General features: G+C 42.8%; 1 protein-coding gene across 1 annotated transcript; it reads right to left on the bottom strand.

Annotated features, from left to right (window-relative positions):
• Positions 1 to 7,984: 7,984 nt before the first annotated feature.
• On the bottom strand, positions 7,985 to 15,339 carry LOC118790088 (mitotic checkpoint protein BUB3-like). The gene is made up of 7 exons (XM_036546904.1): positions 15,221 to 15,339; positions 14,442 to 14,636; positions 14,109 to 14,178; positions 13,213 to 13,364; positions 10,337 to 10,495; positions 8,719 to 8,896; positions 7,985 to 8,395 (listed from the first exon to the last, which is right to left on the bottom strand). Exons 2-7 carry the CDS (start codon positions 14,634 to 14,636, stop codon positions 8,175 to 8,177), a joined length of 975 nt encoding a protein of 324 aa, XP_036402797.1. The 5' UTR covers positions 15,221 to 15,339; the 3' UTR covers positions 7,985 to 8,174.
• Positions 15,340 to 15,678: the final 339 nt, after the last annotated feature.

Here is a 15,678-nt window from a genome sequence, read left to right as displayed (position 1 = left end):
CTGCACACGAAATCCTACACTCAACTAATGGTTACAAATGTGTTTTCAAAGGGAGCGCTGGGTCTCCCGCACCCGCACACTCACTTACACACATACTTGCTCAAAAAAACCACACACACACACACACACACACACACACACACGAACACACAAACACCACGCACGCACAAACACACACACACACACACAAACACACACACAAACACACACACACAAACACACACACACACAAGGACCGAAGGGCACAATACTTCACCCCTTGCCCTACAGGTCTGTCACTATACCCAGCTTCTTAAATGTCCTGTCCTTCTTTTTCCTTAATTTTCAGCCCTGTATTAATTAACAATATTACAAAAATCTGGTGGTAAAGCAAGGAGAGGAGAAACTGCTAATTAAATTATTTGTCAGCCAAAGGCAAAAAATAAATATGATTTACACTGTGCTTGTGTGACGTACCACAGTGATGCTCTCAACCATGCATCAGTTAGCCATGCTAAACAGGCACGTTATCCTTGCACCATGACTCACAGCTTAAACAGAGCACTGCTGTATGCCAGACAAACCACCTGCCGACACACAGAACACCCAGAAGAGAGGACAGTTAGCAGTAACGCACCTGATTGTGCTTAGAAAATCATTAAGCACTGGAAAGTAAGAAAAAGAAGAAAACAAAGATAGTCCATTCATTAAGTTTTTACCTTAACTTCAACAAACCAGTTAAAGAACCCCTCTGTCTGTGCTGTATTCTAAGGGAAAGTGATTTTATTGCACTAATACAGATCAGCTTTTCATGATACGGTACATTAATCTGAAAAACTGCCCCAGGATGCTAAATATGACATCAAAATTTTACAAACTATCCTTATGTTTCTCTTTACAATTCGGATTAAAAGACCAACATGGAATGCCACAATAAATACTGTATTTAAGTTAAGACCTACTGTATAAATAATATGTAAAATGTTTATCACATGCTAGAGTGAGACAGAATTACAGAACAGACTAAAATAATCTTCAGATTTCTTTCAAACGGAGAAATCACTACTGCCTAAAAAGCTGTCAGGAGATGTCTGGTCTCCCCAGTGTCACAGGAGAGCAGGGAGTTTGGTCAGAGGGCGGCTTTATTCCGGGGTGGGAGATCGTCTTTCTGTGAGCCCCGTTCCTAAGAAAAGCACTTGATCATTACAAAGACCTTGCAATCCACTCCCCAGCAATCAGCCACAGTAGAGCCTGATACGGAGCCAAAACAAGTTGTTTAAAGATTTATTTTACTCTACTTACCAAAGTAACTTGATGGTGTTAACATTCAATCTTCAGTTAGCACACTGGATATTTCCAACAGTTTTTAAAGGAAATTACTTCAATGGCAAGATATGTATGAAAAAGACATTTATCAAAATTGTAAATATCAAATTTATCAAATTGTATTTTTTATTGATAGATAAACATACATACAAACATAACATACAACACAAAACATCACATCGATTTTCATATGAAATTTATCAAATTGTAAATATGTCCTGTAATTTGAATATAGCTGGATAACACACTACTAACAGATTAGGAAAATCTGCAGTTTGATTACTGTAGCCAGCCACTAGTTTTCAGACAACTTCTAATGGCTTGATTTGTTGAGTACAGAATAAGATCTAGACTGACCTTTTCCTTATTAAATCTTAATATCTGTAAATGTCACAGTAACAATCAGTGCCTCACACACCTTTAATTTGATTCCATCATCAAACATCACTTCACAGAATAATTACCTAAGGAAAGCTTCAACACCACTGTCGGCCATCATAAGGTTACCCAGCTACAACCGAGAAATGAAGAATTTAAATCATTTTTAGCACAGTAAAACCGACTAAAAGTAAATTAACCTGAGAGAAAAACTCTCAACTCTCAGCAGTGTGTCTTGGAACAAATGCCCATTCTGTAACATCAATAATATAAGAAGTTATAAATATATTTATTGAAGGCTACATGCTGAATTATCATGTCATATTTCCCCATCTGTGTGGATTATGTTGTATAGCCACATTAGGGTGGCACAGTATTCGAAAGAAACCATATTTGCACACTGAGATTTCACTTGAAGGTCATCCTGGCACTCAGAGTGAGTGTAAGAGCTTTTTGTGGTCGGGGTGATGTACATGACCGCCTGCAGGAACGCTTTTCCCCCCCGTTTTAATTGCTGTGTAACCAGCTCCCGGCGAGCCGAACTGTCTGCAACACTCGCACAGTCGGTAAGGAAACCCTCACCACCACTCCACCGCTGCGGTTAACTGCTGCAGGACATTTACAGGAGTGAGCTGGCTGCACTCTCCCCCGGCTCAGAGTCAGTCTGAGTGCATGCTGCCGTTTACAACTGTGTCACATCAAGCCCTCCAAAGTGTAACACTGTGTGGAGATATGAAAATGCATCTCACAGACAAGTGGCATTGGATATATTGACTGATCCCCTTCAAACAGCATCTTTGAACGTGTATATCTGTTGTGTTGAAACAAAACCTGGACAGTTTGATATGTGGTTTTGTTTCTTTCTTCTGCACTCTGTCAGTGACATTAACACAGATTTCTCTGCCGGTAAAAGGTGCCTATCTTCAGCCACCATTCCACATAAATGCAGCTAATTAACGTGCTGCTAAAAAGGCTTCTCTTTCCCCCTCTGCAGTCGGCCGATCATTTCAAAAGACGGGAATGCAAACCTAACAGTTATAATCCTCAGCAGAGAAACTTAATTTTCTAATTTGCAGGAAGACAAGCTGGCAGGAAACAAGAAAATTTGCCACACACCGCACAACAAACCCGGCCTTTCCTTCTCCCTGGCTTATGAGAGGTAATTATCCCTAAAAAGGATGCCATTTTATATTAAGATGAAGTCACATCAAAATGAGAAAGACTGCCATTACAAGTAATTATGAGGGAATTAGAAACATCATTTAACTAAACGAGCAAATAATGTCCAGGATATTGAAGAAGCTGCATGCACTTCACCAGACCGCTGCAAGACCCATTACAAAAATTGTAGCTCTTTAATAGAATAATTACAAGCTTTATCTTTCCTGATTCTTATTGCTGAGGGTCTGGGGGGGTGGGGGGGTTGGCCCTGCTACTGTTACAGAGCAGCTCGAAGGCATTAGCCTACAAGATGCCTGCCCCCCCCCCCCCCCCCAGCAGAGGGCTGAGTGCTGGGGCCTCCCGGAGAAAATGCTCACCAATTACCCCCTTCACACCAAGACAGCCGTGGCCATTAAAAGTCTGTGCATTAGTATGCATTTATAGCTCTAAACGTGTGTGCAAAGCCATCATTATAATGTTATTTATAATGTGGAAAGTTCATTCAGACATTCTATATTTCTGTTTTTTTCCAACTGCTGATGTCTACACATTTTAATAATTAGCACTGGAAAAAAAGGCAACAAGATTATAAATGTTTAAAATGAGGCCAAAAGTGTGACTGATCAAAAGTACAACACAATGTCTCAAACTTCAGACCTCACCCTGAGACCTGTATGACTGTGTGTGCGTGTGTGTGCGTGTGTGTATATATATATATATATATATATATATATATATATATATATATATATATATATATATATATATATGTATATTTATATACAGTATGTAAGCCATGAAAAATACAGCAGTCTGTTCATCTGAGCCAACTCGCTCCTCAGGTATTAAATATTATATTAGTCCCATGTCGTGTAGACTTGCCTGCAGATTAACAAGGTCAACAGGCAGGTAAGCAGACCATTGCTACACCGATGGTTCACTCAAATTCCTGTTTATCAACATAGACCACAGCCTTCAGTGCCTGTGCTGACTTTTCACTTGCAATGTGGCAAGATTCGTCATGGCAAGTGTACATAAAGATGAAATCTGGATATATCATGGCAGGTGATATGTCTTTCCATGTGGAATATGTAATTTGGATGAGGCCAGCTTCAAAAGCTTATCTGAGGGATTTTTTGAGTATGCCTGACTAAAAAAAAATCAGAGCAGTAACATTTATATACAGGTGCTAAACAGCTGATAGCCAGTATCTTCCACGGCTAACTATGGTTGAAACATATCTGTCTCATGGACACTAAGGGGGACAGTGAGCTGTCTAATTATAAAGTTTAATGTAATGAAGGCATTCATTTGTACTCGTACAAATACCACTCACTTCATACAAATTTCATTTCCAATGCACACATTACTCTCAGAAAGGGCTTGGCTACATCTACGAGGCACAAATGAAGTGAATGGCTCTTATAAAGGTGTTTGTTAAATGCCTGGTAGGTCAAACCAAACACTATCAATGGGTTCAATTTTCAAATGCATAATGTCTTTATAGACAGGTTTAAAATAATGTTAATTAAAATACACACTCAGATATTTCAAGCACACAATGAATTATGTAGAACAATTCATTGTGAGCGTATTTGTGTGTGGTTTGTGAATGGAAACAGGGAAATAGCCAGCTTCTTTCAGTGAAGCCACCCCTGTTGGAGGTGTTCATACGCGTCATCTCTTGGTTTGTTCTGGCTGTCAAGCTTTTCCTCTGACACCAAAACACAGCTCACTAATTGATTTCATAAAATGTAACACTCTTAACATGTTTTTTTGTGATCAATTACTTTAATACAATACATATTTTGGAATAAGAATATTTGAATAGTTAGAATGCATATATACAGTACAAGAATGTTTGATCTTTTCTTTAACAAGAGCAAGAGATCATTTTGATACTAGTAGGAAAATAAAAAATGGTAGGAAAAAAACCCCGATGTATGATCCTCACATCATCCACCCAACCTCTGTATTTTACTGTATGCAACATATTTTGCTGCATTATAATATAAATCTCTAAACACACTCATACCTTTCATATTAGAGCGATGAATGAACCAAATTAGACAAACTTGAATCTGAAAAAAAGTAGCAAACACCAAAACCTTCATAATTTGCGTTTGCCAATAGCATGAAGATAATTTTGAAGATTAAGACAATCTGATAAAATTAATTGAATAGTTGGTCCTTTTCTGAAACTATCGCAGCCACACTGCAGCCCTACAGCCTCCTGCATACTGCCAACAGCAAGGTGCCTACAGCCCAGCATGCCCATGGCTTGCCTGTTCTAACGTGATGTTTCTCTGGATGGACGAAAAATACTGAAAAGCTGAAATTACATGCAAAGGATATTAAAATGCTTAAACACTACATGCAGAGCTTTGAGGCTCATTAAGGTTTTCTTTGAAAGGCTGTTTTGAAACTGCCTTTTGCTTTATAGTCATGCTATACTGACATTCAGATTACTCATATTCACTGTTATGCCTCTAACCATAACTGTCATTTAACATCAATGGCTATCAAAACCATGACATGAAATACTGATTTTGAAGAGTTAAGTTTGCTTCTAAGGGGATAACAGAAGTTGTATATTATTATTATTATTATTACTCTTATTACGTATGAGAGCATTGAATAGCCTGGGAATGATCTAGCAGGAAGTGTGTGCTTTGAGAGAGGCATTTTATGCACTGTGTAAGAAAGAACATCTGAACAGGAATCAAGGAGTTAAATTCTTATCTCTTGGTTAGGTTCAGCTGGAAGTCTGCAGTGTCCATACACACATTTCGGAATAGCAGATCCCACACACGTACCCTAAGAAAGCCATGTGAGTCTACCTGTGAGGATGTTAATGCTTTCCAACTGTGGAGCCAGCAGAAAGTGAAGACGACAAATCTTTAAAAAACATCTTTAATACACAACACTCACACTGACTGCATTCACACTGATGTTTATTCAGCAGTATCTGATACTCATTTAAACAAATGCCTGAAAAGGCCACAATTCTGTGAAATATACACAGCGAACCTCTACCACAATGCTGAGTTACCAAGCCACTGTCTGCAAGCGCAGAGCACAGAGAAGTCCATTCTATGGGGTTACCGAGCCATGTTCATCCATCAAGCGCCCAACTACAGGGGAACGGAGAGGAACTGAGAGACTAATCACTAATCACTGTTCTGTTTGTTTCCTACCCATGCTGCTGTAGCTCAAGCGTCACACCCCAACTTCCAGTCCTGCTACCTTGCTGCCCTGCCCATCAAGCCAACTGCGTGCCAAGAACCGGACATTATAGGATAGATTTCATAATTACTATGTCGTTAATTACTGCTGTCTGTCTAACCCAAATGTCTTCAAGTACATTGCACAACTTTAAGACTCTCTAATTCTATCTGCCCAGTGCCGGCCAGAAGCAGACGGGCTCCCCCTCTGAGCCGGGTTCTGCTCAAGGTTTCTTCCTGTTAATTAGGGAGTTTTTCCTTGCCACTGTTGCCTTAGGCTTGCTCTCAGGGGGTCTCAGGCCTGGGAACAATGTAAAGCTGCTTTGTGACAACTTGTGTTGTAAAAAGCGCTATACAAATAAAATTAAAAGAAAAAAAAAAAAAAAAAGAAAAAGGCTCCACACGAGCAGCGGGAGGTGTCTGTGGTGAGGTACGTACCATCCTCACTCTGCTACCTGCCAGACTGGCAAACGGTCACACTCGCGGTGAGGTACGTACCATCCTCACTCTGCTACCTGCCAGACTGGCAAACGGTCACACTCGCAGTTCCTCGTGCATTTTTACGAGGGTTTGGCGCATGGTGCATCTGGCAGCAGCCGAGGGCAGCAGAGTCCTACCTCAGAGGAAAGAGACGGAGAGACTCTCCCCTACCACTCCTCCATTAACTTCTAATAGAAACCAGAATCAGGAGAAATCTCCCTGGCTCAATGCAGCTTTTTAACCATTAGCCAATAATAGAAGGAGCTCAGTGGTCTTACACGACAATGGCAGCCTTGAAACCTTGTTACGCTTCTCTCAAATTCATTTAAAGACAGAAACGGGTCCAGAGAGCTGCCTGTCTTAATGCACTGCAATTGCTTTAAAACTCCCGTCTGAAGCAGATCCATAGCTCTGCGTCTCGTCACAGTGTTACTCCCACTGTCCGCTTCTCCCCATGCCACCTGACTCGGGATCAGCAGGTGATTTACGCACCGAAACCATGATCCACTGCCAGAGGCTGCATCTCCCCAGCGGAGGTGTGACTACACCTGCTCTAATGATGTCATCATCCAGGAACCTGCACACCTGAGTCAGACCACAGCGTTTAGCATTTAATATCATAGGACACCCAGCTATCAAAGATTAGAAATATTGTTTATTAAATATTATACCGTTTCCCCACAAATACACAACTGACATAATCCTTGTTACACAAGCAAAATTTTACAGCACTACAGACACAGGAGATGAATGGGTGAATCAGCCTTCCTTTGTGGCCTGAGCTGGGTGGGCACATGCTTTAAGATGCTTTAAAGGTCTTCCTCACTTTACCTCCTCCTCATTTTGCCAGCGATACTTTTTGCAAAGTGCAAACGCTTACCTTACCATGCACTATTGTACTGCTAATCTAACCTTCACAGAATGTTAAAGACCTTGTATACTCGTAAAGAAAAAGGAAAAATAAGTATTTTATCACCTACATCGGACGCCTGCTAAGTAGGGCTGGGTACCAAAACCCATTGCCAATATGGCACCGGTTCCTATACAACTGGTATCTACCGGACCAAATCGCAATGCAGATTTCGGTCATTTTAGTGCCACTTGATTGAAATATTTGATTGAAAACGGATGTTACAGGCAAGAGAAGCATCAATGTACGTGATCGCTAGTTTGAAAAGAATACCAAGAATACCACCTCAAAGTTTATTTTGCTGTTATTAGTACTGTACCTGATATTTAGCGTTAAATTATTGTAATTGAGTTAGGTTTTATGTATTATGTGAATTTGTTATGTACATTTGTTAAGCACTTTGTATTTATTTATATATAAATACAAAACACTTAAGTATACTTGAAATTTAAAAAAAAGGTGTTCTTTAATGTCATCGACTGTCATTTTGTGTTTTTTTTTTTTTTTAGTATCAATTCAGCACCAGTATCGGAAAAAACCCAAACGATACCCAACCCTACTGCTAAGTGGCAGATATGGGTGAGCTCAGCATGGCGATACGTCAGTGAAGGCGGGGTGGACAGTGGGGGGTGCACCAACAGCAGCGTTCTTCACATTCCGTGGGGGGGAGGGACGCTGTACAGGGAGCAGATGCAGGGCCGGCTCACGCCCGCACCTCACTTGGGCTTGGTCTCAGCGTCCGTGACCTGCCGGATAAAGATGGCGTCCTCGGGGTGGCTGATGTCTCCCTGTTCCTGCATATAGGACGAGGCGATGGCCAGCGTGGAGCCGTCGTTGCTGAAAGCCAGAGACGCGATGCTGGTCGGGTAGCGGTGGAACTGGCACAGACGCTTCTTGTTGAACGGATCCCAGATGTTGACGAAACCGTCGGAGCCGCCTGCAGACAGGAGCACGGTCACTGTCGTGGGTGTGTAACTGCGGCTTTCAGCACGGAACAATTCAAAAAAAAGTCACAACTGACAGGGATTCTGAGTGCATAAGCAGCACAGGCTGAGCCTCCCAAATTCACAAGGTGCTCAAATGAACACTGTGATAACTAAATAAAATTAAAAATAAAAAACAGTCGCAGCGAGTTATCTGACGATGCGCTTTCACAGTGCGCGGACAGCAGTGCCTGTGGTAAAGGCTGAAGAGCCTACAAGCCACCGTACACCACAGCAGACACTAAAGGACAGACCTGGGACAAAGGGGAGCTCTTACCTGTGGCAAAGGTGTTATGCACGCTGTGGAACGAGATAGCGTTGACCGGGTAAACCTGCTCGATGCCGTTCTCCTTCAGCCTGTGGCATTTGAAGGCATACTTCTTCTTCTGCACCTCCAGGCTCGGGTCCAGGTACTCCACAGCAACCCGACCTTCGATGGAGCTCAGGACGTAGCCCTAAAACCAGGTTACGTCACACATCATCACCACCTGACACCTGGCCAACAATACGCACTTCACCTGAAACCACACCGACTCTCCAAGGCCAGCAAAGACAAGTGTCACACCTGCTCACACCAGGGTCTCATTTATCAAACGATCCTACAGTTGCAATCCACCGTGGTGTGTGCACATGCAAGTTTTCATGGAGAGTTTCTGATGTCTTGCGCTAACCAAGAACCAGTGTGTCTGATCTTGTACGCACAAAAGTGGCATTTAATATCATCTGGCATTTTGAAAGTCTGAGCAGAAGTAATATATAGCTGGGCAGCAACGTCCCCCCCCCCCCCAAACACAGATACAACTTAGTTTGAAGTTGTAATGAAGGCACAGAAAGTCACTGAAACAGATAAACTTTGTGGCTTTAGTACTAATGAAGAGATCCCTAATTAACTGTGAATTTATGAATTTCCAAGCACATGCATTAAGTAAACATTTTTTTGGCTCTGCTCTGCTGAGGAGTCAGCCCTCTTAACTCAGTTTTAAATTCACCTGGAAAATAAGGAAATCCTACTACAGAGGGCAATGTGCATAAATCTGCCGTTTCAACCACGTCAAGAAAAATGAAAATGTTCTGCTACTCAGAGTGTAAGGCAGCCTGCAGTACTGGAGGACTTGGGGGCGCCTGAGTGTTTAGGCCAATCACACTTACAGACAGTGCTGGTGGGGGAGCAATCGAACACGGAGCTAATCACTGCTAAAGCTGAGTCTCCCGAATAATGCTGTTTTCTCATTGGACGGGGAGAGGTCTGGGACACCTTCCCCTCCTCCAGCAACATAAGCACACCCATTCCTTTTCTGCATCACGCATCAGCACAGACCTTACACACCCACAGACCTGACACACCCAGCAGGGAGATGGCTGGTAGCCCTTTAAGACTTATTTCATATTTGTTTAAGATCACATGGAATTTATCACCATTCAGTCAAATACATGTGCAGAGCTGTGGTTTACATAAGTCTGGTGAGTCAGATCCACACAGAACCTTTTCTGATGACGTTTCTGATTACTGAACACATGCTGCCTGTCTTGTCTCGTAATTATGTGTAATAAATCTATGTTGTATCTCATACACATTATGTTTTTAAATAATGTGTTCATTTAACTGTTTGCATCCACAATATAAATGCAGTTTGTTGCAGAAAAATATAGTTCTAATCTAATCTTTCTTGACACTGGTCAAGAAAGTCTCCTGAAGGATTATGGACAATTGTTCTTCAGTAAAACTGCTACCATATGCAATATTGCAACTGTTTCAGCTTATGTTATAAATAATAACCATTACTATAAAACCCAGAGCAGTTTACAGCGCACCCCTGAGGGACAGTTAGCTGACAGTCAGATGAAGCTGTCAGAGTGCGGTGTTGGCTGGACACAGCGTGAGGCGGCTTCCCCACCTGCTTGTTGGGGAAGGCGCGGATGCAGCGCGTCTGGTACTTCAGGCTGGACTCCCTCCGCTGTTGGACGTACCCCATATTCCTCAGGTCCCACACCAGTACCCTGCGCCCTGCTGTTCCCACAATCAGCCGGTCCCCCGCCACAGACAGGGTGTACACCTGCAACACACACACACACATGCACGCGCACACACACACACACAGGCAGCAGTTAGGGAGCTCGGTGTGTAGAATTAACGGGAACATTTCTGTTTCATGACATACATAACAGTTTTTGCAAACACTGGAGACTTGTCACTTGTCAAAGAAGGTTAAAAAAAAAACTGTGGGAATCTGACTCCCATCTTTATATATGGTGTCTATTATTCTAGCAATAAATTACACTCCACAGCCAGCTACACCTGGTCTCCAACTACCAGCAGGTCTGATGAATTCCCAAGTACAACACATCATCTCAACAAATCTTTACAGCAATGCCAGCTGCTGTCTCTCTCACTTTAACCACTTCAAATCATTTTGATTGCTTTGCTATTAAAATCTGTAATTCATACCTGCCATTTAGGTGATACATAACACAAGCTATTCTTTATGAATATTGGTTGTCGGCCAGAGCCCGCGTTCTGAGAGTCTCTTCTGCTTTCCCTGGCTTTAAATCACAGCTGGGGCTGACAGGTCATGCAGATTCTGGCGGGCCGATGGTGTGTGAACGCCGCACATCCATCCAAAGAAGCATTACAAACACTGATGACATAATGACCGTGGCTGGACCTAATAAACAGCTTCATTCACAGAAGCTGCTGCTTGCGCTGCCATCTGTCAGAGATCCATCCCCTGCACCGCGCCGCGGCCCAACTTCCCATAAATCACAGCGTGTATCTAATGCAATCCATTTACCCGCAACACAGGTCTGCTGCTGAAATTGGGTCAGGAATAATCTGAGAAGCAGCAGGCCCCTTTTAGCCGTGATGCTCTGTATAATACAGCCATTAACGCAGAGACAAAGAGGATCCTCGTGCCGCGCAGCATAAGGACCCAAGGAAAGCGTACCGACAGAACCCACTCAGCACGCACCCTCACCGCTGCCCTGCTCACCCCCAAACACGAGTCAAACAAGAAATGAAGTTATTTCAGCGTAGACACACAATTATTCACAAACCTGTGTGTAGTTCAACACGAATACAAAGAAAGAACTGGAAACCGGTGTTTAAGAAGCTGTTCTAGATACAATGGCATTGTGAACCATCGTGCAGCATTACCAGAAACGGACAGCAGCTGCATGTAGAATCTTTCCAGAATCATTTTTCAAAAAACGTTCTTCACCCTCCAGAAGAGATTTTGATTACTTTTGTGTGCCTCATGGTAATGAAGCCATTTCAGGTCAAGTGTCAATGGCTCTCAAAACCCCAACAGCCAGAAGAAACAGGGTTAGCCAATTAACCAAATATTTTCCTTTCATTCCAGCCAGGGTCCCATCCTCATGTACTTCCATACAACAGGTTTCAATGGTCTGCGGGAGGGCTGCAGAAAGGTAAACATCGCTGTAGAGCAGTGGCTCAGGAGCTTTACTGCAAACACAAACACCAATTCAGTGCCGAAAACCTGGAACGGGTTTGCACCTCGTTACTGTAGCTGAATACGCCTGCGTTCAATGCAAATATCTGTGTCGCCTTAAATATCAAATCCAACAATGTATCTGAAGAAATATTACAATACTACTTTGAATGCTGGGGGTCTTCCTAGTTTAATTATAAAACTCTAGAACATTCCATGCTTTACGTCACTGTCCAAGACAGAGTGGGTCCATTTGGCTGATTTGATACGTGCTGGAATACACCACAGGATGCAGGCATCTCCACATAAACATTCAAAGATGCGACAATGCAACTATAAGTGTATGTATATGTATATATGTATATAATAATTCAGCACAAATATTTCACCACAAAAATCTAACCACAGATAATTTTCATTGATACACTGTTTGACACAGTGTGACATTCTTAAAAAGCAATGTGGAGTCTGATGGTCCTTTTAGCTTGTCTTCTGAATGTCCAGTCTACAACACCCTGAGGTGAAAGCATGGTATGGTGTGGAGCATCTTGAAACAAACCCTGAAAGACAACTAGAACTATTGACCCCTAAATAAGGCCAAGAATGTGCTGATTAGATGCAACAGGGTTTTATCAATTTAACATCATTTTTGCCATACCAAACCAAAAGACGTAACTTTCACTTTCTTCTACAACACAAAGCATCTCACTTCTCTGACAGATCAGAACTCGGCCAGGCAAGGCACGTTGATAAATGCCTGTAAACACTCAAACCTGGCTTTTCATCCTTGACAGTCGATCAGCTAGTTATTCCTGAAACCCCAGTGAGTAGGGCTGCGCGATATAGCCGTTGCGATATATATAGCTTTAGTCATACCTGATGCAGGAGCACACCTCCAAAGTTCAGTGAAATGCTTCCGGGGCAAAAAATATCACTTGTATCTATATGTTGGTTAACTTACCCATTAGCTTTGAAAAACACATAGCATATGTTTTCACTCTTTATCTTTGTAGCCATGTGTTTCCATCTACCACATGGAAGCAGCATAGTGCTGTTGCTGTGATATCAACATTGAATAGATACGAGTGGCGTTTTTTCCCCCGGAAGCATTTCACATGGCCTCGGAAAACTGGAGATGTGCTCCCGCATCAAGTATGACTAAAAGGAAAAAAAACATACGGGAAGAAACCTAACGCCACATAGCTGTTATTGCGCTAAAGATAGCTATATGATACATTGCGACGGCCATATTGCACTGCCCTACCAGTGAGTCACCATCCGAGATCAGCGTTCCCCGTTGGTACAGGGCTGATGGGCCAGCCTACCTTCTCAGGCTGTGTGAAAGTGCCGGCGTTGCAGGGGGTCCGTGGGTCCCAGAGCCGAACCGACCTGTCCCAGCTGCCTGTTACCATGACGTTGACCTCAGGACAGTACTCCACACAGCGAATCGGGGCGTCGTGCGCCCCCACTATTGTTTCTTCAGGGAGACAAGAAACCAAGTGCAAAGAATTTAAATCTACAACCAACAGCAGGGGAAATCACCCTCTGTCTTCAGGTTTTTTTTTTTTTTTTATAGGAACTGCCTTTATCTCATGCAAAATAAATACCCTACATTAACATTCACATATTATAGGCATAGATGTGAGTATTCACTGAAGCTCTAAGTACCTTGCTCTAGGGTACAATAAACAGCGGTTTCACACCAGGGTACTAAACCTGCAGTTATCGAGCTACAAACCACTTCACTTTGCCACCAAGGAAGATGGCAGAAAGAAGGCAGTGCATTCCGGATGCGAGGAAAAATGAAACACTTGTTTGCTGGAACACCTTCAACAGCCTTAATGAAAACACATGCAACTGATATACAACTGCATTGTGAAAATAATATTGCAATAAGAGATATGATGTGTGTTGCCAGGGATGAAGTTGCCTGAAAGGGCATTATGAGGCATGAAAAAAGACCGAGTGGAAAAATGTAAGTGTTCAGTATCATTTTGTTAAATGGCCTTTCTTTAACACGTAAGACACTGCTGATGCACACGGTGCAGAAATATGGAGAGGTTCCAGAAAACATCTCCCTGTTAGAGCGGGGGGGGAAAAGACAGGAAAAGGGAGACACAAAGTCTCATCTGTACAATGTTTTTCTTCCCATTTAGAGCATCTAATAAATAAGAATATAATACATTCAGCCATGTGTGCTACTCTGAACTGGCACACACACCCTGGTCTGTGTTTAAGTCATGGGTTTTCAGCTCCATGTCCAGGCCTCCACTCCAGGCATGTGTGGGGTCCTAAAAGACAAGAGGAGGAAACTATCAGTGTAACTGCATTCAACCACTCCCTCACATCTAAGTACAGCTAAAAGTAAATGTGAAAATATTTCAAATAGTTTTTTTCTGCTACATTTCCTTATTTCTTTGCACCAAGATGCTACATTGCCAAGTACAGTACAGTTACATTTAAGTTCCGCCATGTTTAGTAATCTGTGAACGTATTTACGGTGGCCTCCTTGGCACTGATCTGACGTTCAGTGCAGAAATATAATTAGCCTTACATAAAAGGCGCAGTCCAGCACCGGGGCCAGGTGCTGGTACTTCATCCTCATGGAGTTGCCCCCGACATCGTACAGGCGCACGGTGGAGTCCCAGGAGGACACCAGCAGGAACTGCGCCGTACTGGGGCTGAACTTCACGGCGGACACGCTGTCCTCCGGCGGCTGGTTCAGTTTGAATTCATTCGACCCTGTCATCTGAAAGGAATAAAGAAGACAAACACTCGTCATCACACGCTATCTACCTGTCAGCTTGGTATTTGAGTAACACATGCTGGAATTGACGCTTCCCAGATGACAGGTCATATACAATTCTAGACTCAATGGGAAGGCCATCTGGTTGGTTGTTAGCTAGCTAACTAGCCATTTGCTAACGGGAGCCTAATGCTAGCAAGGTGTTAGGTAACCTTATCACTGTGGGGTAGCTAGCGCTCGCTAACATCATCTGGCTGTCTTACCGTAACGTAAAAAAACAGGCAGAGCTAGCTAACTAGCGGAGTAGCGAAACACACGAATTAGGCAGGTAGCAATATTATCTTGCGATGATAGCCTTAGCCGCAGCTGGCTACAAAGCTAACTACCCGGCTAGCGTCAGGCCTAAAGCTTCTTCTGCAGGATAGGTAGCTTTCTACTAGTTAGCCAGTCCAATGTTAGCCGACTGCTCCTTGCAAGCAAGACTACTAACTACCTGGATTAATAAGATATTTAAAAAATTCCACATCAATATTCATCCCTTTTGGCTGCAGGGCGTTGTAGGAAAAACTCTTATCACAGACACTCACCGTGATAGGTGCAGTAGCACTGGAAAAACACGTTCAGTCTACTACAGTTCCGATAACTAATGTAAACTCAGTCTTTCCGATTAGCGCAGTAGACCACCACATATGAGTTCCGTCCACGGCGGCTTCTCGCAAATTCCACGCTTCAACTCTGCGAGATTCAATTGGTCAACTCTAAAGGTAAATAGTCCCGCCCGTCTCTCCTATTGGGTACTTTCACACTTCCGTTTACGTCATATTTCTTCCGTTGTCATTATGCTCATCATGTGACAGGGGATCAACAACGTGCTGTGGTGTCTGGTGCTTCATTTAAGATGCAATGAAACGACTCTTAAAAACACATTACATTACATGGTAATACGGGGTTCTCTGAAACAATACTGCTTACTCTCAAGGTGTAACTAACTGTGTTTGCTACAGTCTGAAAGATTGCACGCATTAAATATTAGGGCCCTTATTTA

Source organism: Megalops cyprinoides, chromosome 15 (genome assembly GCF_013368585.1).
Source record: "Megalops cyprinoides isolate fMegCyp1 chromosome 15, fMegCyp1.pri, whole genome shotgun sequence".
Classification (NCBI taxonomy): Eukaryota; Metazoa; Chordata; class Actinopteri; order Elopiformes; family Megalopidae; genus Megalops; species Megalops cyprinoides.
This window is presented reverse-complemented; position numbering and strand designations above follow the sequence as displayed.